Raw genomic sequence first — 27413 nt, 5'->3', positions numbered from 1 at the left:
ACTATAGAAGGGGTGCAGTGGAGATCTACAAGGATGTTGCCTGTATTGGGGAGCATGCCTTATGAGAATAGGTTGAGTGAACTTGGCCTTTTCTCCTTTGAGCATCAGAGAATGAGAGGTGACTTGATAGAGGTGTATAAGATGATGAGAGGCATTGATTGTGTGGATAGTCAGAGGTTTTCTCCCCAGTGCTGAAATGGCTAATATGAGAGGGCACAGTTTTAACGTGCTTGGAAAAAGGTGCTGAAGAGATGTCAGGAGTAAGTTTTTTTTTTACACAGATAGTGGTGAGTGTGTGCAATGGGCTGCCGGTGACTGTGGCGGAGGTGGATACAATAGGGTCTTTTAAGAGACTCCTGGATAGGAGCTTAGAAAAATTGAGGGTTATGGGTAATTCTCAGTAATTTCTAAAGCAAGTACATGTTTGGCACAGCATTGTGGGTCGAAGGCCTTGTATTGTGCTGCAGGTTTTCTAGTTCTATATTTCTATATCTCTAAGCATGGTGTAGTGTGTAAAGGCCACATGGCAGGCATGTGACTGACACAAGATAGAAACTGTTCGGCAACAGGCTCTTGTCCCAAATAAGTGGCATAGTCTCCAAAATAAATGAAGGAAATCCCGGCTAATTTCTTGCTTTGTTTTTTGTTTTTTTAGAGTTGTCCCAAATAAGAAGCTGAGCCACCACTTTATAAGTATGATGGACAGTGGCAGAAGCAAAAAGGAAGTTGATGGCTAGGTATACCAATTTTTTTTTCAATAAACATTATCATCCTCTTCAGTGCATAGTCTTAATTTGCAGGAAGAGAAGGTAATGGACTGAAGGAGCAGATGGGACCACAGCAGGCATCCAATCTATTTGCATAAAGAAATGAAAACCATATTTTCAGCTAAGCCTAGGTCCCTGAAGAGAAAGTCCGTAAAGTTTGATATAAATTTGTGAACACAGCTCCAGTGAAGACTTTGCCAATATTTTTTTGGGTTTCTTATTGGATTTTAGGAAATTGAGAAGCTACTGCTAGTTGTAGTTGTGATTTGGACTCTAAACAAAAAAAACATGGTCAATGATTTTTCTATATATTTTTTTGCTATATTACCATCAAGTCATGAATATTTCAAGGTGAATTTGTTAACATTAAGTGGTTTGCAGGCATAACTGGGACTGCACTGCCAGTTACTATAGATAGTTGATGTAGTCATTCACTATACTATATGTGGGGATGGGTTGCAGCCTTTGTTGTCTAAAAAGCATTGCCCATTTCATTTCCAAAGTTTCACCTATCCATATTTTGCCACAGCTGTGCATGGAAGATTGAAACTTGATTTAACTAAGGTATAGAAAATGGCATAAAAGTTTTTGGCAAGCTAAAATTAGAGCTCAAAAGATAAAGAACAAAATTAGAAGGCAGTTCTTCAACACAATTGCATATAGAAATCTAGGAAGCTCTTCTACTGAAGGCAAAGAATGACGTAACAATGAATATATGAAGATTTAATTTGATAAGGGTTTTGTTAGGCAATACCCAGGGATATTAAACAAAGGTAGCTTAATGGATTTAAAGTCCAGAGTAGTCATGACTTAATTAGAATGCCACGAAAGTTCTATGGGATAGTCCATCTCTGTTCCTAACCTTTGTAATGGACCTGTCAATAAAAATCAGCCCACTAGTTGCTGTGCTTGAAAGTAGCAATAAGGTCTCAATTACAGAGCTATCTTGAATGGCCAACTGACAAGCTAAATGCAGCACATTCTGCAATGAACTTTTTTTTTAGAAATGTAGCTGATGGCTGTAATTTTGAATAACCATCAAACCTCACCTTTATCATTGAACAATTCAAATAGCAACTTCATGAAGCTCATTGTGCACAATTGAGTGCAGAAGCTGAGAAGATCCTGATATGGCCTGCCTCTATACAAGCTCACATCCCTCAGCTATAAACCTGACATTAAAGCCCATGTAAGGCAATGATGCCTCTGCACTTTCCCACTAATCAGTAAAATTCTAGAAAAATGAAAGACTGCAGCTTCATAAATAAGTGGAAAATAAGTAAACTCTAATGATGTTAAAAGTGAAAAATACTATTGAAGGATCACTTGTGCTGAAAATTCAAATTTCCAGTTATGGGAGTTCAGGAAGAATCCGAATGATTTGCTTTTCTCGTTTTTCTTTCCTGTCATTTTTAATCACACAATGCCATTTTTCTTCTGTTTCTTTTGTTCTCTATACAATGAATTATACTTTGATTTAGACCACATGTCTTAGTGAAGGTCATTTAGCCTAAGTGGTTAAAAGTTAATGCATGCTGCTTCATAGACTCACACATTCCACAGATCCCTTGTGGACACTAGGTCAATTTAGATTTTGTTGTTGGTCTGTGGTCAGTGACTATTTGAAGAGTTAACTGGAACTGGCAGGGTAATAATGCCCCTAGAAAAAAAAAACATCTCTAACCTTAAACACAAGGTGTTCTGCAAATGCTGGAAATCTAAAGCAACACACACAAAATGCTGGAGAAGCTCAGCAGGTCAGGCAGCATCTATGAAAATGAATAAACAATCACCGTTTTGGGCCAAGACACTTCATCAGGACTGGAAAGGAAGGGGGAAAATGCCAGAATAAAAAGGTGGGAGGAGGGAAAGGAAGACAAGCTGGAAGGTAATAGTTGAAGCCTAGTGGGTGGGAAAGGTAAACGGCTGGAGAAGAAGGAATCTGATAGGAGAGGAAAGGGAAGAAAGAGGGGCACAAGGGAAAGGTGAGAGGCAGTTGAGGAGAAGAGGTAAGAGGCCAGAGTGGGGAATGGAAGAAAAGGGAAGGGGGAGGGGAAAAAGAAAAAGAAAAAAAAAATTACTGGAAGGTGAAATTGATATTCATGTCATCAGGTTGGTGGCCACAAAGTGTTGCTCCTCCACATTGAGAGTTGTCTCATCATGGCCAAAGAGGAGTCCATGGACCAATAGGTCGGAAGTGGAATTAAAATGGTTGGCACCCAGAACCTAACTCTAACCTTGTCCATCAAGTATGAATTGATTGATGAGAAGTTATTTGTTATCCACATTCAAAAAAGGTAAATGAAATCAGTGATATACTTACACTACATCATTTAGTTCCAGTCTTGTATCCGGTGAGGGATTGATGAGAATATATGACAGAGTGTTCTGGTGATCATTCATTTCATCTAAAGAAGAATGTGAGGAAATTTTCAGTTGTACAAGCTGCAAGCTTACGGAAACAAACATTGCAACCCCACTAAGTAGTGACTGCTATCCCTCAGGATAACATGGTGTCAACTGCTTCATTTCCACATTCTCTTCTAGATCTGAAGCATACATATCAATCCTCAGTATAAAAGAATTTCACAATATCATTGTGAAAATCAAAATTCAATTGATATGTTAACATTTACAAAATTTACCAATATTTCCCATATTGTACTAAAATAAACAATGTTACCAGAGTTTAGGAGTAGCTTGGAGAGTATTGTAAAGATCAGGAGCATCTTTGGAGATGGAAATAGAGTCATTGTTTCAAGAGTTAACGCTGATGCTCTGTCCACATATGCAGCCTTATTGGGATTTTCATTTTATTTTCAAATTTCACAATATTCAATTTTTAGCTTTTCAATTTGAGTACTGGAAATGCTGAAAAAGAGTTCATGTAATTGTGCAATGGAAGAAATATGAATTAATTTTGGGCAAAGCATTACACTAAAGACATTCTTTTTATAAGAAAGGCATATTACTTCTAATGTTCTGTATCAAAGAATTCAGTGGAAGTCAAAGTTTCATGGAAATAGTTAAAAAGGTGCTCATTCCCCATCCGTAGTCTTTTACAGAACCAGTCAACAGACATTTTTCATAGAAATCTTGACATGTATTTTCATAAGACCTCAGACTACTGAATTAATTATTTTATCTCCATAATACCATGCACATTTGCACCTTCCAGGGATATGCAAAGAGTGAGCGTAGGTGTGTTCCTGGCACAGTCACCTATTTACCAATGAGTGACGTATCATGGAATGCTTCCTCCTTACGCTGCTGATTAGCACATACTAATTATCAGACATTTTCCATTCTCAGCTCTTGTGCTCCAGTCAGGACAAGTACAATCATTTCATGGATCCAGGAACCATAGGTTAATTAACTAAACTAAGTACTCAGCTAATTATACAGTAAAAATACAGCTCTTTATTCCCAGTCTTTCATGGAGTCTGTCAGCGGTTGTATTCACATTTAATGTTTATTTTTTAAGCATTTTCTGTAGTCTTGTGTGCAATCCTTTAATTGCAAAGCTGAATCTGGAGAAAAGTGAATTCTGTGTTGTAGGTCTGGACAGTTATTTCCCCACGGTAACCCAACTTTTATAAAGAAGGTTGGAATTGAAGGTTTATATAGAGGACAGATTAAAAAGCTAAGTAAAATGTAATACTGTAAGTTGCCACAACTACCACAGTATATGCCACACACAAAAGAAGACTGTGGAATTCCAAACCTGTCAACAACAATTGTCACAACCTTTCCATAGGTTTTTCCTACTTTCTGACACCACTGAAAAGAGAGTACTCAAATCCTACTTAATACATCCCTTAACACCCTCTGCAGCAAAGCTCAAGCGACCACCTGGAGCTGTGCGAAGCTGCTGCCGAATCAAAGCCACTATGCTGTAGCTGTCTGGCAGTTAATATATGTGAGCTGTCTAAATGAGCCAGTCATGCAAGCAGCATCTGCTATGTGTCACTAGAAGCTTTGTTGCTCCAGTAAGACTCGAACATCCCTTGGGAAGAATTACCTTTGGCATTCAGTTTAAAGTTGGTAGCATAGACTGCTGTTGTCAGAGCAATGCAGCCAAATAGAAATGAGATTATCCAGCAATCTCAGGACTTAATTCTATCCAGAAGTCTAGTATACATATTGTAAAGAATGCACCACAATACAGTTTAAAACACTGCAATGTCTGGACCAATTTTCCCCTCTGCCCTTCTCAATCAATCAGTAAGATTGTAGATAATCCACACTTGGCCTTATAACAAATCCCATGATTTCTTTTTCAAGTGTCTTTCAACCTTGCCTCTATAATTCCTCAGAGTATAAAATTTCATAGAGGTACAACACTGTAGGAGAAAAATAAATCCTTTTTGTCTCCATCTTAAATGAACAACCCTTTATTCCAATACTCTGGGCTCCTAGTTCTCTCGACATTCAAGAATATGAAAGGGAATTCAGAGTTGACAGACATAGGGTGGGTAAAGGGAACTTGTGAAAATCATGCTGGATACTCTCAGCTTGTCAAGCAGTATCTCTGGAAAGAAAATCTGACTTGTTTTTCAACTCTATGTCTATTGAGAGGTCTTTAAGATGAAACATTATGTCTGTTTCTTTTTCCACAGATGCTGTCTGTTTTGGTGAAACTTTGGGATATCTTTTGGGTGGCACAAATTCAGTTATGAACATCTAATATCTATTTATGACAATCTATTAGAGGCTCCTCTATACTCATACACTAGCCTCATTAAAATTGTTAACTTCCAATCCTGGATTCAGTATTTGCCTCTTGCAAATTTGTTGTCTGAATTTTATTCAAATGTTCTTCAATGGCAATTATCATTTGTTATGCAGTTTAGACAAGCGGGGATAATGAGGTTATTGCAATCAATGTCTTCACACCGTCCTTTGGGAATAACCTTGAAGAGAAACAGTAAACTATTTTTCATCTGCTGATCAACCTTGAAAATTTGCATAATTATGTTTATAAATAAATTTGTAATATGAGCCTACATTGCTATACTTGAGCGGCAAAACAGGTGAAGGCTATAAGGCTCCCTTAAGATCATTCTGTTTAGATTAAGGTTAGGTAAGAATTTTGATTAATTCAAGATAGACAAGGTTACTGTTGAAAAAGAGCATTTCAATAAAATTCAGAAAACAGATTTAGAGGATAAAAAATTAAATCTAGAAGTGCAATTTAACAATTTTATTCAATTCAAATTTCCTTATTGAGTCCCTGAATGTTGTTCAACCTCAGTTCATTGAAGGCTGAAATTCATCAGTTTTGGGGTTTTCCTGCACTTGCTTCCCTGGTGCTGTTTAAAATCATGTGGCTGTCTCACAAATCAAGCTATACTGTTCATAACATCCTAACTTTCCTGCCTCTGATTGACCACAGTGTCTGTCAGTGGATAGTTTGCTCTTGCCATGTAATCAACATGATATTCTACATGGCAAGTTGCTGATAGAAAGAACACAACTGATGCTACAGAGTATCTGTGCAGTCTCTTGACCAATGAGCCAGTGGGACCATGAAATGGCAATATATTGTTTGTCAGAGAACTGTGTGGAAAATTCAATGCCAAATGAATTACTGAAAGAAGCAGAGAAACATGAACATTTATGAAAAAGGAGAAAAAAATGACCCTTTGTAAAAAAATCATACAGGAAGACTGAAGGAATGATGTAGCAGGTTTGTATTATCTAATTTTCAGTGCAAGAGAGGTTGACAGGCAGTAATTAAGATATATCATATTGCCAAAATGCATGTAGATATGAAATTACTTCATTTAACTTTGTATGGAAAGCTTATTTTATATTTGACACAGAATACAGAAGCTCATCCTGCAAAACATATTTTAAATTGAAGAAAGAGTGTAAAACATTGGCTTCTCAAAGCTAAAGACAGAATGGTGCATTTCCACTTGCAACTTCCCCGTCTCTGCATTTTTCTGCTCTATCATATAAATAATGGTCAACATCTAGACACACTGTTACTTTAATAGCAAATTTTGCAGCTTTATAACAGCTACTAACCATCTTTAAAGAAAGTTAGCAGATAGGAAACAACACAGGCAATGAATATTTTTAGATTAAACAATACGGTGTCTTATACTTGAATGCAACTTGCACTGATCTTGATTTTAATAAACTCTACTCAAGGCAAGCTGTAGTTTCTATTGGACAGATTTATCACCTAATATCCTATTTAGTCTAATTGATATTTTTTATTGTCTTGCTTGATTGTGACATAGTTTCCATAACTAATTCCAAAAGAACTGATTTGTTTTAATGATTGTTTTCTTGTAATTTCAAATTCATCAATGGCATCTACCTTAAGTGAGCACTGGCAAGGAAGTAAGATCAGTTCAACAGCACATTTGCCTATTCTACATCCAAGCACCCTTCTCTCTCTGGCTAGGTTAAGCTCTTTCATAGTCTATTGATTTCTTTACACTGTGGTGAATAATGAACAACCTATTCAGTTATTGCATAATGTTTAATTTCAACTTTCTTCAGTTAATATTTAAGATTCCACACACAACCTTGCCTCCTTTCCTTTTCTTGGATTATTTAGTTTATTCAATGGGAATGACTTTTTTTCTTACAATGTGTAATGAAACCATGAATAAATTAAGTCATTTTTACTGTAATTCTAAACATGCTACTTTTGAAATGATACTATTACCGCACCAGAAATACTGACCATAATAATACTTCCTCTATTTACTTATGCCAATATTTTATATTCTAAGAACAGAAACCTATCCCACATATCAAATAAAAAATGTGACCTTTCCAGGCAGGATTAGATTACTGCTTCTACTAAAAATGTATTTTTTTACATACTTAAATCAAATCTATCTGGGAAATGAGATAGCATTCTTATAAACCACACATTGTTGATAAAGGAAGCAATGTATGGCTCGAGAAGGAACAATTGGTTCCTCTGTGCATTGAAAGATATGCATGAGAAAAGTGGGTTTCTGCATAATATTCTAACAGCCAATAAAAAAAGATCCTAAAGATTGGCTTTTTGAAGAGCATTTGAATTCTGTATATTGCTTTTGAAACAGGAGCTTTTTTTTAAAAATAAAATTGAAGTTCTAATAATTCCAAAAGATAAATTGTGTGAATTATAGAACAAGAAATATTCCAAGAATTTCAGAACTCTTATCAGTTTGTAAGGAAGGTAGCCCAACTAACTGATCGTACCAAATCATTACCAAAAAAAAAAATACCTCTGTTCAGAATGATGGTGAATGAGAAGACTCTTACAATCTTAAGGGAAAACCACTTTAAATTGCTTTACAATCAATTATTGTCCTGATATATATCGCTATTGTGCAATTTTTTTCTATGCTCTCCAAACAGTAAGTATAAAAGCTATTATTCATAAAAGTGATCAATGCCGTAAATGACGTTTGCAGCTGAAGTCCTTAATTGAACAAAATAGTTTCATCTCCAGTGTTAAATGATCCAAAATGTATCGTACTGAAGATGACATGACAGTACTGTGAGCAGATTGTATGGCTTAAATGATTCAGTTGGTTGAATTTTAGACAATATCACAAAAGAAAAATACAATATCTCTTCAGTATTCCTTCTGATGTTTGTCTATTTCCATAGTGTTCACTGGCACCGCATGGAACTTCCATTTTAGAATAACCAGATAAAAGAGCATTTTTACTGCCCATTTGTTCTTGTTTTATAACAGAAAATTAAAAAAAAGATTCAGATATCCTTTAGCAGAGCAACATTGAATGTATTAAAGCTTTTCATCTTTTACTTGAATTCAGATTCCTAACACATTTAAAAGGTACCAGTCACCTATGTAACTAATGAAAGTGCGACCTTGTGCACACTATTTCTCTATTGATTAGTTGGCAGTAGAGTCTTTAGAAAGTAACACTGCTAAGGAAAAAAATTCAATAACATAATTATGACTAGTCTCCTTTTTCATTTTTATTCATTATAAAACTTATACAGTTTTATATAGATTCAGGTTATTGCATCAAGGTTGCAATGCAACTTAGGTCCTAAAATTGTTATTTGAACTTAGCACAAGTGAAGTGTTAGTGAAATTCAGTGTAAAATATAGAAATGAGTATCTGTCCTATAGTATTAGTTTATATCTTATTCAACTGGCATCAACAATATGATGAAGCACATATTGATGTGATATGGAGATCATTCCCTTATCTGGAGTGCAAAGGAGAAATATGCTGGAAATACTCATCAGGTTAGGCCTCAGAGAGGCCTATGCAGCAAGAGGATATGGCATTAGCTTTCAAGTCTGAGGTTCAAGGCACTAGTCTTGTAATATTTCTTTAAAGTGGAGTACAGGAAAAGAAACACACCTAATTCTTTCAATTTAAGCCTTCAGCATTGACTTTTCATAAACTGCATGTTTCTTTAGCTGCAGGTCAAGGGTTACCGAAATCTCCTGGCAAGCGTTCTGAAATGCTTTCAGCGATGGAAAATGGAAACAAAGAAATGACAGCTTACTTAATAAAACAAATACATCCTTGGATGTAATTAATGAAACTGTCTAGAGCTCAAAAATGAACTTACATTTTACTTATTAATTTATTTAAGGACAATCAATATTGCAGTCAACGCCAGCATTTGTGTCTCAGTTCATGATTGGAGGGTAGCAAATGTTGCCCCACTGTTTAAGAGTGAGGAAATGGGGAAGTATCAATCTGTTAGCCAAACATCATTAATCTGGAATCTAAATAGAGGATGTAATAGCAGACACATTGAAAAGATTAATTTTTGAGGATGTTATTGGAAATATTTTGTAGGGTTCCCTATGGTCCCATGGAAGGTGGGTCAGCAAAGTGAGATAAATTAATTAAAGATAGCGCTACATACTCTCACATGTTGACAATGGGTTAATAAACAAAAGGAAAATAATAAGCATGAATGATTTGTTTTCCTTTTCCCTCCAGTGTGTCAGATTGTGGTATGTAGGTGAGGTATGGCAGTTTACAATGCTCTGGCTTGGTAATGTTTAAGTTCAAAGGTGCCAGTGTGCAAAATCTGTACACAAGTTAGTTAAAGCCAAATTGCAAGCACAATACGCCATGAGCAACACACACACAAAATACTGGGCGAACTCAGCAGGCCAGATACCCATCTGCTGTCCGGTGCTCCTGGTGTGGCCTCCTGTATATCGGTGAGACTCGATGTAGATTGGTAGACTGCTTCACCAAGCACCTACACTCCGTCTGCCAGAAAAAGCAGGACCCCCCAGTGGCCACCCATTTTACTTCCACTTCCCATTCCCATTTTGACATGCAAGTCCATGGCCTCTTCTACTGTCGTGATGAGGCCACACTCAGGTTGGAGGAGCAATGTCTTATATTCCATCTGGGTAGCCGCCAACCTGATGGCATGATCATCGATTTCTCAAACTTTTGGTAATGCCCCTTCCCAACCTCACCATTCCCCATTTCTCCTAACCTGCCCATCACCTCCCTCTGGTGCTCCTCTCCCTGCCCTTTCTTCCATGGTCTTCTGTCCCCCTGTCAGATTTCCCCTTCTCCAGCCCTTCATCTCTTTCACTAATTAACTTCCCAGCTCTTTACTTCACCCTCCCCCTCCAGTTTCACCCATCACCTTGTGCTTCTTCCCCCTCTCCACGCATCTTCTTACTCTGGTTCCTGATGAAGGGTCTTGGCCTGAAATGTCGACCGAACTCTTTTCCATAGATGCAGCCTGGCCTGCTGAGTTCCTCCAACATTTTGTTTGTGAGGTTAGATAGCATCTAAGGAAAAGAGTAAGCAGTTGACATTTTCGGCCAAGACTCTTCTTCAGGACTGGAAAGGAAGGCAAGATGTCAGAATAAAGTGGTGGAAGGAGGGGTGGGGGAAAGAAGCACAAGGTGACGTGATAGGTGAAGCCAGGAGAGGGGAATGGGGTGAAGTAGAGTTGGGAAGTTGTTTGGTGAAGGAGATAAAGGGCTGGAAAAGAGGGAATCTGAAAGAAAAGGACAGAAGAAAGGGAGGGTGGAGGAGCACCAGAGGGAGGTGATTGACAGGTAAGAAGTTAAGACTTTGCTGAACAGTTAACTGCCGGTTAACTGTCGGCTAACTATTACTTGGATTGCACTACTTGTATGTATAATCTATATGTTCATTTATATTTATCATTATTATTGTTATGAGCAGAGAGACAACATCTGCCGGAAGTAAATTCCTTGTATGTGCACAGGTACTTGGTGATTAAAGTCTGATTCTGATTGTGATTCTGATTCTGAAAGAGGGATACAAGAATGGGGAGGGGAGAAGGTGAGGGTCATAACTGGAATTCTGAGAAATCGATGTTCATGCCATCAGGTTAGAGACTACCAAAATGGAATATAAGACATTGCTCCTCCAACCTGAGTGTGGCCTCAGCACAGCAATATTGTCGGAATGGGAATGCAAAATAGAATTGAAATTGGTGGCCATTGGGAGATCCCACCTTTTGTGGCCGATGCAGCAAAGGTGTTCGGCAAAGAGGTCTCACAATCTATGTTGATTCTCCCTGATATACAGAAGGTCACACTGGGAGCACCAGATACAGTAGATGACCCCAAAAGACTCTCAAGTGAAGTGTCACCTCACTTGGAAGGATTGTTTGGGGTCCTGAATGGTGGTGAGGGAGGAACTGTACGGGCAGATCTAGCACTTGTTCTGCTTGCAAGGGTAAGTGCCAGGAGGGAGATCAGTGGGGACAGATGAATGGACAAGGAAGTCGTGTAGGGAGTGACCCCTGTGGAAACTGGGAAGTTGGGTGGAGGAAAAGTTGCTCTTAGTGGAAGGATCTTGTTGGAGATGGTGGAAGTTACAGGGAATTATGTGCTGGATGCGGAGGATGGTGGGGTGGTAGGAGAAGACAAGAGAAATCTATCTTTGAAGTGGCAGTGGGAGGATGTGTGAGAAATGGAAGAGATGCGAGTGAGGGCGGCATTGATGGTGGAGGAGGGGAAGCCCCTTTCTTTGAAGATGGAAGACATCTCAGTTGCTCTAGAATGAAAAGCCTCATCCTGAGAGCAGACCTGAGCGAACGGGTTGCACTTTTACAAGTGACAGGGTGGGAAGAGGAATGGTCCAGATAGCTGTGAGAGCCAGTGGGTTTATAGAAGATATCAGTAGATAGACTGTCTCCTGAGATGGAGACAAAGAGATTGTGAAAGGGGAGAGGGGTGTCAGGAAATGGACCAAGTAAATTTGAGGACAGGGTGGAAGTTAGAAACAAAGTTGATGAAATTATAGAGGGTGCACGATTTCCAGGATTTTCAACATCTGCAGATTTTCTCGTGTAAGACATGACCAGATAGTTTATGAATATTTATTACAAGGGAGTTTGAAATAGAGTAAAGAAATCTTGCTGCAGGCACACTGTGCCATGGGTGAACAGACTGGACTTCTGTCTGCTTGCCTTAGAAAATACATCCTTGGCACTAGAACAGAGTTTCTTAACGTGGGGTCCATGGACCCCTTGGTTAATCGTAGAGGTAAATGGCATAAATAAGGTTGGGAACCCCTACATTAAAGAGATAACAGTAAAGGTTCATTATATTGTTTCTAGACGTGCAAATTTATCCTGTGCTGATTGGATGAAGAGTGCATTCCATTGAGCTTCACAAGCAAAATGCAAAAAATATGTTTCCTCCGGCAGAATACTCTGGAACAAAGGAGGATACAGAGGATAAAGGCAAGATATTTATTACTGAGGTAAGAGAAATTAAGTGGTGATAATCATTGGAATTCTCTACATTAGAGGGCTTTGGAGGCTCAGTCATAGAATTCATTCAAAATGAAGATCAATAGGTATCAGGATATTAAAGGAATCAAGGAATATGGGGATAGTGCAGGAAATAACTTCGAGGTAGATCAACTGAAGAATGGTGGGGTGGACTCAAAAGGTCAGATAATCCATCCCCACTTTTTATTTTTTTAAGGAAAAAAGTGGTGGTGAATAGTGTTTAATGCTCTGGCTCCAACTTAGCAACTTGCCTGAGGGAACCAAATGTCTTATTTCCAAGTTTCTTTAGTCTGTCTGTGAGAGGTGAGAGGTGAGAGGTGAGAGTCCTTCACCTTTGCAGTCACAATCTATTTCCAAGTCAGAAATATGTCTGACTTTGACAGAAAATGGTAGTCAGGAATGTTCCCATGCTTTCTGTTGTCATTCCTGATGGTAGAAAGTTTGGGTCTGTGAGATGCTGTTGAAGAATGAATAATGGGTTGCTGACGGTATGCAACCACTTGCATGTATGGTCAGCTGGTGATAGACAGCATCAATGTCTCGAGTGAATGAAGTGTGCAGTGCTAATCAAGCAGGGTGCTCTACCTTGGATGATATTTAAATTCGCATGCATTGTACACGGGGATGGCAGCTGGCTCTTTGGGAATCAGGAAATGAATCAATCATTGCAGGATACAAACCCTACAACCTGCTCTTGCTGCCAAAGCATCTCTGTGGCTGTTAATAGTTCAGTAGATGGTAAGTGCCAGGTATCAATGTTGAATGCCAAATTTCATGGGCTATATATGGATGTATAAGCCTAGGGTACTGTTACAAGATATTACCTTATGAACACCCTAGGGCTGAGGTGCATGATTTCAACCATCTTCCTTTATGTTATTATTATTTCATCCAGTGGAGATCTTTCCATGATTTTCACTGACATTAATACTTACCAGGGATCTTTCATGCCATGCGATTAAATGTTAACGTGTTGCAGTTAGTAGGGCTACTGTCTCACAGCCTCAACGACCCTGTGTTTCACAGTTTCATTCCTGACCCCCTGTGCTGTCAGTGTAGTTTTGTAAATTCTACCTGTAATGGTGTAGATTTCCCTGGGTCTTGCATTCCATGTGGGTTCGTAGGTTAACTGGCTGCTGCAGATTGCCTTGGTGCGTAGCTGACCTTATAGAATCCAAAAGGTGGTGGGAGGGGGTGGTGGGTGTTTGAATTCGATAGGAATTTTGAGAAGAATGAGATTAGAGTAAATTGGTGGTTGATAAATTGGGTTGACGGGCCTGGTTCCATATTGCATTATTCTTTGAGCAATGTGAAGTGGGAGCAGAACATCAGCTCCATCCTGAAGAAGGCCCAGCAGCGGATGTTCTTCCTGCGGCTCTTGAGGAAATATGGTCTGCCTCAGGAATTGCTGCTGCAGTTCTACACTGCAGTCATTGAGTCTGTCCTGTGCACCTCCATCACTGTGTGGTTTGGAGCCGCCACCAAGCAGGATAGAACCAGACTACAGCGCACAATGAGGACTGCCGAGCGCATCATTGGAGCCTCCCTGCCCTCTATTGTGGACCTGTACTCTTCCAGGTTGAAGAAGAGGGCGGGGAACATCATAAAGGATTCCTTCCATCCTGCGCACGGACTGTTTGAACTGCTTCCGTCTGGTAGGCGCTTCAGATCCCTCCAGACTAAGACTAATAGGCACTGGAGAAGTTTTTTCCCTACTGTGGTCACTTTGCTGAACAGTTAACTGCCGGTTAACTGTCGGCTAACTATTACTTGGATTGCACTACTTGTATGTATAATCTATATTTTCATTTATATTTATCATTATTATTGTTATGAGCAGAGAGACAACATCTGCCGGAAGTAAATTCCTTGTATGTGCACAGGTGCTTGGCGATTAAAGTCTGATTCTGATTCTGATCACTCTCAATTCACCTCTAGAACTTAACTCCTTGGTCTACTGTAAGACTATGAAGGGAACTGGAGACACGTTTTCCCAGTGTAACCCAAAGTTAACATGTTATTGATGATTATGTGCTCCTTAATACATTATTTTGGATTGGCACAAGGCTAAAAGTGGGAGCCTTTTCTGGTTGGTTGCTGGTAACTAGTAGTATTTCATAGGGGTCTGTATTGGGCCTGCAAATTTTTATGTCAATGACTTGAATGATGGATTTGATGGTTTTGTTGCAAAGTTTATGGTTGATACAAAGCTAAGTAGAAAGGTAGGTAGGCTTGAGGAAGTAGAGAGGCTACCGAAGTTCTTAGACAGATTAGGAGAATGGACAAAGAAGTAGCAGACAGGTTACAGAATCAGGAACTGTATGGTCATGCACATCGACAGAAGGAATAAAAGGGTGAACTATTTTCTCAATGGAGAGAAAATTCAAAAATCTGAGATGCAAAGGGACTTGGGAGCCCTTGTACAGGATTACCGAAAAAGTTAATTTGCAGATTGAGCTGGTGGTGAGGAAGACAAATACTATATTAGCATTAATTTCAAGAGGACAAGAATATAAAAGCATTGTGAGCCCTTATCTAATGAAAGATGTGGTGACATTGGAGATGGTTCAAGGAGGCTCAGGAAAATTACTCTAGGATTGATTGGTTTGTCACATGAGTGTTTGATGGCTCTGGGCCTGTATTCATTGGAATTCAGAAGAATGAGGATTGACCTAATTGAAACCTATTTCATGTTGAAAGGCCTCAATACAGTGGTTGTGAAAACATAGAAACATAGAAAATAGGTGCAGGAGTAGGCCATTCGGCCCTTTGAGCCTGCACCGCCATTCAATATGATCATGGCTGATCATCCAACTTAGAACCCTGTACCTGCTTTCTCTCCATACCCCCGATCCCTTTAGCCACAAGGTCCATATCTAACTTCCTCTTAAATATAGCCTATGAACCAGCCTCAACTGTTTCCTGTGGCAGAGAATTCCACAGATTCACCACTCTCTGTGTGAAGAAGTTTTTCTTCATCTCGGTCCTAAAAGGCTTCCCCTTTAACCTTAAACTGTGACCCCTCGTTCTGGACTTCCCCAACATCGGAAACAATCTTCCTGCATCTAGCCTGTCCAATCCCTTTAGAATTTTATACGTTTATACGAATTTTATACGATCCCCCCCCTCAATCTTCTAAATTCCAGTGAGTATAAGCCTAGTCAATCCAGTGTTTCTTCATATGAAAGTCCTGCCATCCCAGGAATCAATCTGGTGAACCTTCTTTGTACTCCCTCTAAGGCAAGAATGTCTTCCCTCAGATTAGGGGACCAAAACTGCACACAATACTCTAGGTGTAGTCTCACCAAGGCCTTGTACAACTGCAGTAGAACCTCCCTGCTCCTGTTATCAAATCCTTTTGCTATGAATGCCAACATACCATTTGGCTTTTTCACTGCCTGCTGTACCTGCATGCCCACCTTCAATGACTGGTGTACAATGACACCCAGGTCTCGTTGAACCTCCCCTTTTCCTAATCAGCCACCATTTAGATAATAATCTGTTTTCCTGTTCTTGCAACCAAAGTGGATAACCTCACATTTATCTACATTAAATTGCTACTGCCATGAATTTGCCCACTCACCTAACCTATCCAAGTCACCCTGTATCCTCTTAGCATCCTCCTCACAGCTAACACCGCTGCCCAGCTTCGTGTCATCCGCAAACTTGGAGATGCTGCATTTAATTCCCTCATCTAAATCATTAATATATATTGTAAGCAACTGGGGTCCCAGCACTGAGCCTTGCAGTACCCCACTAGTCACTGCCTGCCATTCTGAAAAGGTCCCATTTACTCCCAATCTTTGCTTCCTGTCTGCCAACCAATTCTCTATCCACATCAATACCATACCCCCAATACCGTGTGCTTTAAGTTTGCACACTAATCTCCTGTGTGGGACCTTGTCAAAAGCCTTTTGAAAATCTAAATACACCACATCCACTGGCTCTCCCCTATGCACTCTACTAGTTACATCTTCAAAAAATTCTATAAGATTCATCAGACATGATTTTCCTTTCACAAATCCATGCTGACTTTGTCCGATGATTTCACCTCTTTCCAAATGTGATTTCCAAAAAGGATGTTTCCTATGGTGGAAGGGTCTAGGACCAGATGACACAGCATCAGATTAGAGGGACGTCATTTTTGAATGGAGATGAGAAGAAATTTCTTTAGCCAGAGAGTGGTGAATCTGTGGAATTCATTGCCACTGACAGCTGTGGAGGCCGAGTCTTTATGGATATTTAAGTTAGAGGTTGATAGATTCTTGATTGGTCACAGCATGAAGGGATAAATGGAGAAGGTAGGAGATTTGGGCTGAGAGGGAAAAAGGATCAGCCATGATGAAATGGCTGAGGAGACTCAATGGTCAAAATGGCATAACTGTTCCTATATCTAATGGACTTATAGTCTTACATTTATGTACCAGTGTAGCTGTACTGCCACAGCTTGGTGAGAGGCATTGCTTTACCTGGGGTATGTCTTCAACACTTATTGTGACAGAATGGGGTCTGCTTCCCATTATTCCATTTTTCAGCAGTTATATTTATTTTAAATATCCTTTTAAGTTATTTGGCTCATTTAGGTTATTAGATATTGTATTGTGTTCTGGTAATTAAGATTAATTTTAAGTTGGGGCAACTCAGACCAATATCTCTGCATTCAGAATAGTATAATGATTGAAGATGTAAAATTTACAATACATTGCTTTGAAAGTGTTCAATAAAATGAATATTTACCTACAGAAATATTAATTTACATCACAAAACATGGTCATTTGGAAGGCAGAGAAATGATGGGCAAACATAGTTCACATTTGCTTTTAGTATAGACATATTGTGGCGGCTCATTTCCTAGCGTATGCGAACCGACTCACAATTAGATAGCCTACGGGGGTTTGCGAGCACAGAGCTTTGGAGCCTCTTCGCCATGGGGGGCCGGTTGACAGAGGCTTAAAAGTGAGGCTGAAGTTTTCGAAAAAAGTTTTTCCTTCGACTGCAGTTACCGACTCCGTGTCGTAATTTTAGCGCTGTTTGTAGCACACCGCTACAATTGGTGACCCCGACGGTCCAAACGATTTTTGGACCAGAAATGACCGACGCCGCCTCTGTTCATGCGGTTTCGTTGAAACTGCCGGGTTTCTGGACACAGCGCCCGGACCTATGGTTCCAGCAAGCCGAAGCCCAATTCCACGTTCGCCGGATCACCTCAGAAGACACCCGCTACTACTACGTGGTGGGCTCCCTCGACCAGGACACAGCGGCCCAGGTCGCGGAGTTCGTACAGTCGCCCCCGGCAGACGGCAAGTACACGGAATTCAAAGCCCTGCTCCTCAGGATTTTCGGACTCTAAAGGCGCGAGCGGGCTGCCCGTTTACTGCACCTGGATGGCTTGGGCGACAGACCTCCATCGGCTTTAATGAACGAGATGTTGTCTCTGGCCGAGGGACACACAGGCCTCATGTTTGAGCAGGCATTCCTGGAGCAGCTGCCCGAGGACATCCGCCTGCTGCTGTCCGACGCGGATTTCAGTGACCCCCGGAAGGTGGCAGCCCGGGCGGACTTGCTGTGGAACGCCAAAAAGGTGAGCGGGGCGTCCATCGCACAGATCACCCAGCCACGCTCCCGGCAGCAAACCAGTCCAGGCCCGGCCGCAGAGCCCACTAACCCCCGGCCCAATGACCACTGGTGCTTCTACCACCAGCGGTGGGGCGCAGAAGCCCGCCGTTGCCGCCCGCCCTGCAAGTTCCCGGGAAACGCCAGGGCCAGCCGCCGCTGATGGCTACGGCGGCTGGCCATCGGGATAGCCTCCTGTATGTGTGGGATAGCAGGTCGGGACGCCGCTTTTTAGTCGATACTGGGGCTGAGGTCAGCGTTTTACCTCCGACAAGTTACGACACTCGCAGCAGGGCACCGGGTCCCCCCCTGAGGGCCGTGAATGGCAGCACAGTAAGGACCTATGGCACCCGTCAGGTGCAGCTACAGTTCGGCCCCAGCCAGTTCACGTGGGACTTCACACTGGCCGCCGTAGCCCAACCGCTTCTGGGTGCGGATTTTTTGCGAGCTCACAGCCTGCTGGTTGACCTGCCCAGGAAGAGACTGGTACACGCCGAGACCTTTCAGACGTTCTCCCTGGGCGCGGCCCAGTTGCCAGCCCCTCACCTCGGCTCCATCACGCTGTCCGACAACGACTTCACCAGGGTCCTGGCGGAGTTCCCATCGGTTCTGGCACCGCAGTTCACAGCAGCCATGCCCAGGCATGGCGTACAGCACCACATCCCGACACAGGGACCACCCCTCCATGCCCGTGCTCGGCGGCTTCCCCCGGACAAGCTCCGACTGGCGAAGGAGGAGTTCCAGAGAATGGAGGAATTGGGGATCATCCGGCGGTCCGACAGCCCCTGGGCTTCCCCCCTGCACATGGTGCCCAAAGCGACGGGGGGCTGGAGACCGTGCGGCGACTACCGCAGGCTGAACGAGGCTACCACACCGGACCGCTACCCTGTGCCGCACATTCAGGACTTTGCGGCAAACCTGCACGGCGCCCGGATCTTCTCCAAGGTCGACCTTGTCCGAGGGTACCATCAAATCCCGATGCATCCTGACGACGTCCCCAAGACGGCTCTCATCACCCCGTTTGGCCTCTTCGAGTTCCTCCGCATGCCGTTCGGCCTGAAGAATGCCGCACAGACGTTCCAGCGGTTAATGGACGCGGTGGGACGGGACCTGGACTTCGCGTTCATCTATTTGGATGACATCCTCATAGCCAGCGGCAGTCGTCAGGAACATCTGTCCCACCTCCGTCAACTCTGCGCCCGACTGAGTGAGTACGGTCTTACAATTAACCCTGCCAAATGCCAGTTCGGACTTGATACCATTGACTTCCTGGGCCACAGGATTACTAAAGACGGGGCAACCCCTCTGCCCGCTAAGGTAGATGCGGTCCGCCACTTCCCCCGACCCACCACGGTCAAAGGCCTTCAGGAATTCGTAGGTATGGTCAATTTCTACCGCCGCTTCCTCCCTTCAGCTGCCCGGATCATGCGCCCCCTGTTCGCCCTGATGTCGGGTCCGAGCAAGGACATTACCTGGGACGAGGAGTCCGCTGCCGCTTTCGTTCAAACGAAGGAAGCTTTGGCTGACGCCGCAATGCTAGTACATCCCAGAATGGACACCCCTACCGCCCTCACAGTGGACGCATCAAACACGGCAGTCGGTGGGGTGCTGGAGCAGCTCATCGCAGGTCGCTGGCAACCCCTGGCGTTTTTCAGCAAACACCTGCGGCCACCCGAGCTCAAGTACAGTGCTTTTGACCGGGAACTGTTGGCGCTCTACCTGGCAATCCGGCATTTCAGGTACTTCCTAGAAGGTCGGCCCTTCACCGCGTTCACGGACCACAAACCGCTTACCTTTGCGTTTACGAAAGCATCCGACCCCTGGTCATCCCGCCAGCAACGCCACCTGTCCTACATCTCTGAATACACAACGGATGTCCGGCACGTCTCGGGTAAGGACAATGTCGTGGCGGATGCGCTCTCTCGCCCTACCGTTCATGCCCTTTCCCAAGGGGTAGACTTTGAGGCACTGGCAGAGGCACAGCAGGTAGATGAGGAGATTCCGAGTTACAGGACTGCAGTCTCTGGTTTGCAGCTCCAGGACTTCCCCGTGGGCCCAGGTGAGAGGACCCTACTCTGTGACGTCGCCACCAACCAGCCCCGTCCGGTCGTCCCCGCAGCCTGGCGGCGACGGGTTTTCGACTCCATTCATAACTTGGCGCATCCCTCCATCCGGACAACTGTCCGGATGGTTTCCAGCAGGTTCGTTTGGCACGGACTCCGCAAACAGGTCAGTGAATGGGCCAGGACGTGCATGCACTGCCAGACGGCCAAGGTTCAGCGGCACACCAAAGCCCCACCGCAGCAGTTCCATCCCACCCACCGGCGTTTCGACCACATTCATGTGGATATCGTGGGCCCCCTGCCAGTGTCGCGCGGAGCGCGTTACCTCCTGACTATCGTGGACCGGTTCACAAGATGGCCAGAGGCGGTCCCGCTCACCGACACCACCTCCGAATCTTGCGCCCGAGCCCTGATCGCCACCTGGATATCCCGCTTTGGTGTACCAGCCCACATTACCTCCGACAGAGGCGCCCAGTTCACCTCCAGCCTGTGGTCAGCTATGGCCAGCCTTTTGGGGACTCAGCTGCACCACACCACTGCCTACCACCCACAGTCGAACGGGCTAGTGGAGCGTTTCCACCGTCACCTGAAGTCGGCCCTCATGGCCCGCCTGCGAGGAGCCAACTGGGCGGACGAGCTTCCCTGGGTCCTTCTCGGCATCCGCACAGCGCCCAAGGACGACCTGCACGCCTCGTCGGCCGAGTTGGTATACGGCGCGCCCCTGGCCGTCCCCGGGGAGTTCCTACCAGCCCCGAGGGGGCAAGAGGAAGAACCCGCTGCAGTCCTGGGCAGACTTCGCGAGAGGCTCGGTAACCTGGCCCCCATACCCACTTCACAGCATGGGCGGCACCCGACCTGCGTACCCAAAGACCTACGGAACTGTAAGTTTGTGTTTGTACGAAGGGGCGGGCATCGGCCACCGCTGCAGTGGCCATACGAGGGGCCGTTTACGGTGCTCCGGAACAACGGGTCCACGTTCGTGCTGGACGTTGGGGGGAAGGAGGAGGTTTTCACGGTGGACCGCCTCAAGCCGGCCCATGTGGACCTGGCGCAACCGGCCGAGTTTCCGGCGCCTCGGCGCAGAGGCCGACCTCCCAAGCAGGTTCTGGCCCAGGCTGTGGACATTGGGGGGTGTATCGCCGGTTCTGGGGGGGGGTTATGTGGCGGCTCATTTCCTAGCGTATGCGAACCGACTCACAATTAGATAGCCTACGGGGGTTTGCGAGCACAGAGCTTTGGAGCCTCTTCGCCATGGGGGGCCGGTTGACAGAGGCTTAAAAGTGAGGCTGAAGTTTTCGAAAAAAGTTTTTCCTTCGACTGCAGTTACCGACTCCGTGTCGTAATTTTAGCGCTGTTTGTAGCACACCGCTACAATATAATGTTTTAGACTTTGAAGCCATTAACAAGATCAGAGATCTGTAGAAAGAGACCTTAGTGTGAGAGAGATGCTATTAACAAGATCAAAGGTTCTTTCACCTGGCTAAAAGTAATTGAAATGCATGATAGAGAGAAAGTATAATTAATTTAAGAGAAACCAAATCCAAGAGGAGTTAATAAGGTACAAGAAATGAAGTCAAATACAGAAAATGCTACCTAGATACAAAAGTTAACGAACTTCTAATAGTAAGAGACATGAGATGAATTTGTTTAGTCAGTCTCAATAAAATTCTAATTAAAGAACACAGTTCTAAGCAGTTGAGAGACAGGGTTAACTCAGGCAAACAGCGTGGATGAACAGAAGAGCAGGAGACAGACCTCGCACCTGCGCTGCACTTTTTTTGGTGGCTTTTACACTTATTCTGTATTGTTATGGTTTTACCTTTTTATATCTCAATGTACCATGTAATGACTTAATCTGTATGAACAGAATGCAAGAAAAGCTTTTCACTGTATCTTGGTACATGTGACAATAATAAATCAATACTGTTCTATTTTCAATAATTGCCTTCTGAAAAATTCTGAAAGAAAGAATGGGGAAGGAGTTTCACAACAGTTGACATATGGCTCACAATACAACCCTTTTCCGAGCTAGGTTTCTGTTATTGATCCACTTCAAGTTCTCACCTGTCTCTCTGTACCTGTAGTTCACCAAATTCACTCACATTCATATATTTGCATAGTAAAACAAATTTAGTTATTTTGCTTCCATTTTTACTGACCTCCATAAAATCCTTACAGTGACCTATTCTGGTTTAAAAATTCTCTTCCTCATTTCCTTTTGCATTTATGTCTTTATAAATATATAGGTTCACAATTACTTTCTGTCTTTGTTTATTAGTGCATCCTATCATTGCCCTACACTCTTGACTCATTATCTTTTCTTTCTGCAGAATCTTCCTTCAAGTTCTTACTACCAGTCAAACAGACCACCGCCTCTCTTCTGACATAATGATACTGATCTTGTTCACGTTGAGTTGCAATGTCTTTGGAGGACCTAAACCATCTCTCCAAAAAAACAGTCTGAACCCTTCAGGAATTCAAAGCATTCCCTCCTCCAGCCACACACTTTACTGCTTTACTTCTGTACCAACACCATATTGCACTGTAAGTATTAGAATGCACTCTCCTGAGGGGCCATCAGCCTCACCAGTATCAAAAATGGAAGATTATGATATTCTGCTGGTGAGACAGATGAACCCAAGAGTTGTTATGGGAGAGACTGAAACAAGGAATGGAATGAATTATTTAGTGAATTTGAATACATTAGGTTCTTTAGGAAAGAGATATCTCATAGGATCATGAGGAAGACTTTTCAAGGCTGTAAATGTGTTGCAATGAAATGGGGTGAACCCAAACGCAGGACACAGACACGGAGGTAGAATAATCTAAAAATGTTTAATAACGGTTATAGGGAAGGTCGGGGAATGAGGATTAGGCAGAGGAAAGCCGAGGAGCGAGGAAGGCTTGACTGGGGCTTGAATGCGGCGTTTAACCACCGAACCAAAGGGCAGTGTAGGCGGGCGGTGGAACGAGGCAGAGTGGGGATGCAGACCAGGGTGCGAGCGTGGCTTGAGGAGAACTAAGGGAGGGATGCCACGCTCCTGTTAACATGGAGTGACAGAGTTAACACAAGGAACCAACAGCACGGAACCAAAACCTAGGATACACCCTTCTAAGCAACCGAGAGACAGAGTTAACACAGGCAAGCAGCGCGGAAACAGAACAACAGAACTACACAATTCTTAGCGGTCAAGAGACACCAGCAAACAGCACAGGAACAGAATTTAGAATATACAATTCTAAGCAGTTGAGAGACAGAGTTAACTCAGGCAAACAGCATGGTTGAACGGAAGAGCAGGAGACAGACAAATCTTTTCTTGACAAAGGGTGTTACTGGAGCTGAAAGGCAAATGGCGAACAGGTGGCAAGCAACACTTATCTTGACACGGAGTTAAAAGGAAAGACAAACGGCAGGCAGTCCTTTTCTTGACACAGGGCGTTGTGGGAGCTGAACGGCAAACAGGAGAAAGGCAGCAGGCAAGGCTTATCTTGACACTGAGCGTAGAAAGGCAAATGGAAGACAATACTTTTCTTAACACGGAGTGATGGAGTAACACTGGTAAATCTCAGTACTGAGGTAAAACTTAGAATCCATATCTTGACATGGAGAGACAGAATTTCACAGGTAAACCTCGGTACTGGAGTAAACTTGGAATCCGTATCTTGACATGGAGAGACAGTGTTTCACAGGCTAACCTCGGTACTGAAGTAAAACTTAGAACACACCATTCTAAGCGGCTGGGAATGTGAATTACCGCAATGGCTGGATTAACGGTCTGGCAATGAGTGGATGCAAAGCCGGGGTTTTTATGCAGCAGGTTTAGAAGAGAATCAGGTTCCGCAATTGCGAAACCCAGGAGAACACAGGGAAAAGGGAATTAGGATAATAAGCGGAATTAACAGTCAGGATCGTGACAAAATGTTTTTGTGTTGAGTGAATCTTGTGTTTGGAATCTTGTATTTTATTCTTATTATGATTAGATGCAGCAGATTGATAGAACTGACCGGATTGCAAAAATTTTTCAGAAGGCAATTATAGAAAATAGAACAGTATTGATTTATTATTGTCACATGTACCAAGATACAGTGAAAAGCTTTTCTTGCATACTGTTCATACAGATCGTCTTTACATGGTACATTGAGATAGAAAAAGATAAAACCATAACTATACAGAATAAGTGTAAAGGCCACCAAAAAAAGTGCAGCACAGGCACGAGGTCACAATGAGGGAAACCGTGATCCCAGGAGTCCATTTCATTCAGGGGTTCCCAACTGTTCAGGCAGATCCATTGTTTCTGCCTGCTCCTGTCCCACTGAACTCGCGTCCGCATTAATCAACTCTGTTTTAACCCCCTTGGTTCAGTCCCTTCCTACCTACACCTGTAACACTTCACACAATGACTTTAAGTTCCATGGCCCTGATGGTCTCATTTTCATTATGGGTGTCCAATCTCTATATATTGTACTTCTATTCCTCATCTGGAGGGCCTTAAAGCTCTGCTGCTTTCTAGACGACAGACCCAACCAGTTCCCCTCCACCACCATTCTCCTCCAACTGACAGAACTGGTCTTCACCCTAAACAATTTCTCCTTCAGCTCCTCCTACTTCCTCCAAACCCAAGGTTTAGTCATGGGCACTTGCATCGGTCCCAGCTATGCCTGCCTTTTGGTCAGCTATGTCGAACAGCTTACACCAGCATCGCTCCGCAACTCTCCCTATGCTACATTGACAACTGTATTGGTGCCGCTTCCTGCACCAGGGCTGATCTTCCCGATTTCATCCACTGCGTGAATGAAGCCAACAGACAAAAGTACAGGTAGATACAAAACAGCTTCTTTATTCAACATACAAGGTAAAGCAGGCATCATGCAGAGATGCTTTTGGTCAAAAGGTCTCGCTGGCTCAATGTGGGGCTCAGCTTTTTATGTGCTAAACTTCAAAGGACAAATGTATATTTACAAAGTATAGAGAATACTTTCTTTGAGACTACACACAAATTTCACACATCCATATTCGCATGCACACCACAGACATCCAAATGAATTTGAATCAGCATTGTCTGTTCTGATTAGGAACTCATTGTTCAGAGCTGCACTCCAAAGTTATTCCACAATACATATTCAGATGTGAAGACTGGTAGCCAGAGCCATTTGCTAAATGTCAATGTGCTAAACCCAAAAATTGTTCTAACATAACTTTGCCTCCAACTTCCATCCTGCCCTCAGATTTACTTGGTCCATTTCTGACAGCTCTCTCGCCTATCTTAATCCTTCTGTCTCCATTTCTGGAGTCAGCTTATCTACTGATACTTTTTATAAACCCATTGATTCTCCTCACTATCTGGACTAATTATACCTCTTCCCACATTATCAATTGTAAAAGTGCGAAAATCCCTTTTCTCAGTTCCTCTGTCTCTGCCATATCTGCTCTCAGAATGAGGCTTTCCATTCCAGAACAACTGAGATGCTCTTCTTCTTCAGAGAAAGGGGCTACCCTTCCCCCACCATCAATCCTTCCCTTGCCCATATCTCTTCCATTTTACGCATGTTTGCCCTCACTCCATCGTCCCGCTGCCACACCAGGGATATGGTTCCTCTTGCCCTTACAATACCACTACGCGAGCATCTGCATCCAGCACATAATCCTCAATAGCGTCCACCATCAGCAACGGGATCCCATCTCCAAGCACATCTTTCCCTCCCTCCCCCCACTTTTCACAAGAATCGCTCCCTATATGACTCCCCTGTCCATTGATCACCCTCCTGGCACTTACCCTTGCAAGCGGAACAAGTGCTACACCTGCCCCTACACCTCCTCCCTCACTACCATTCAGGGCTCCAGACAATACTTTCAGGTGAGTGAACATATCACCTGCAAATCTGTTGGGGTCATGTACTGTATCTGGTGCTCCCAGTATGGCCTTCGGTATATTGGTGATACCCGATGTAGATTAAGACACTGTTTGGCTGAGCATCTTTGCTCTGTCTGCCACAAAAAGCGGGATACACCTAAGAGCTGGCTTTTTGAGAACAGTTTGTCATTGAGCCTTCTCGGGGATCAGCGATACTGGACTGGGTGTTATGTAATGAACCAGAAGCAATTAGCGAGCTTAAGGTAAGAGGAACCAGTAATCACAATATGATAAGAGTTCAACTTGAAATCTGATAGAGAGACAGTAAAGTCTGATGTAGCAATTATTTCAGTGGAGTTAGGGAAATTACAGTGGTATGAGAGAGGAGTTGGCCGAAGTAAATTGGAAGGAGCTGCTGACAGGGATGTCAGCAGAGCAGCAATGGTGTGCGCTTCTGGGAAAAATGAGGAAGGTGCAGGACATGTGTATTCCAAAAATGAAGAAATACTCAAATGATAAAATAGTACAAAAAATGGCTGGCAAGGAAAGTCAAAGCTAAGGTAAAAACAAAAGAGGTGGCATACAACAAAGCAAAAATTAGTGAGAAAATAGAGAATTGGCAAGTTTTTAAAAACCTACAGAGAGCAACTAGAAGAATCATTAGAAGGGAAGGGATGAAGTATGAAAGTGAGCAAGCAAGTAATATCAAAGTGGATAGTAAAAGCTTTTTCAAGTATGTAAAAATTAACAGAGAGATGAGAGTGGATATAGGACCGCTAGAAAATGAGGCCGGAGAAATAACAATGGGGGACAAGGACAGAACAGATTAATTAAATGAGTATTTTGCATCAGTCTTTACTGTGGAAGACACTAGCAGTGTGCCTGATGTTGTAGTGTGTGAAGGAAAAGAAGTGGGTGCAGTTACTATTACAAGAGAGAAGATACTGAAAAAGCTGAAAGACCTAAGAGTATATACAGTCGGTTCTCCTTATCTGCAGGGGATTGGTTCCGAGACCCCCTCCGGATACCAAAAAACGCGGATACTCAAGTCCCTTATTTAACCTGACTCAGTGCTATGGTCTTTAGGACCCAGCGGAACCCCGGACTTTATTTAACATGTCTCAGTGCGGTGGACATTATGACCCAGCGGCACAGCTCTGAATCCGTGGTGTTTCTGTTCATGAAAATAATCACGATTGAAAATAAGGTGGAAGTAATAAAGTGGTCGGAAAGAGGTGAAATGCCATCGGTCATTGGAAAAGCGTTAGGCTACAGTCTGTCAATGATCGGAACAATTTTAATGGAGCATGTGAAAGGCCCTGCCCCGATGAAAGCTACAATTATTACTAAGTAATGCAGTGGTT

The 27413-nt window shown here is 43.1% G+C and overlaps 1 protein-coding gene across 4 annotated transcripts in view; it reads right to left on the bottom strand.

The window, feature by feature from the left end:
- Positions 1-27413, bottom strand: part of LOC132402111 (potassium channel subfamily T member 2) — an 884531-nt gene that overhangs the window by 8449 nt on the left and 848669 nt on the right. For all 4 annotated transcript variants that reach the window (XM_059984711.1, XM_059984712.1, XM_059984713.1 and 1 more), the window contains one exon: positions 3091-3175. In XM_059984711.1, the coding sequence (XP_059840694.1) occupies positions 3091-3175 (85 nt within the window). The remainder of the gene's footprint in view (positions 1-3090; positions 3176-27413) is intronic.

This window comes from Hypanus sabinus, chromosome 11, assembly GCF_030144855.1.
Source record: "Hypanus sabinus isolate sHypSab1 chromosome 11, sHypSab1.hap1, whole genome shotgun sequence".
Taxonomy (NCBI): Eukaryota; Metazoa; Chordata; class Chondrichthyes; order Myliobatiformes; family Dasyatidae; genus Hypanus; species Hypanus sabinus.
The sequence above is the reverse complement of the archived record's forward strand: the minus strand, read 5'-3'. Positions and strand labels throughout refer to the sequence as shown.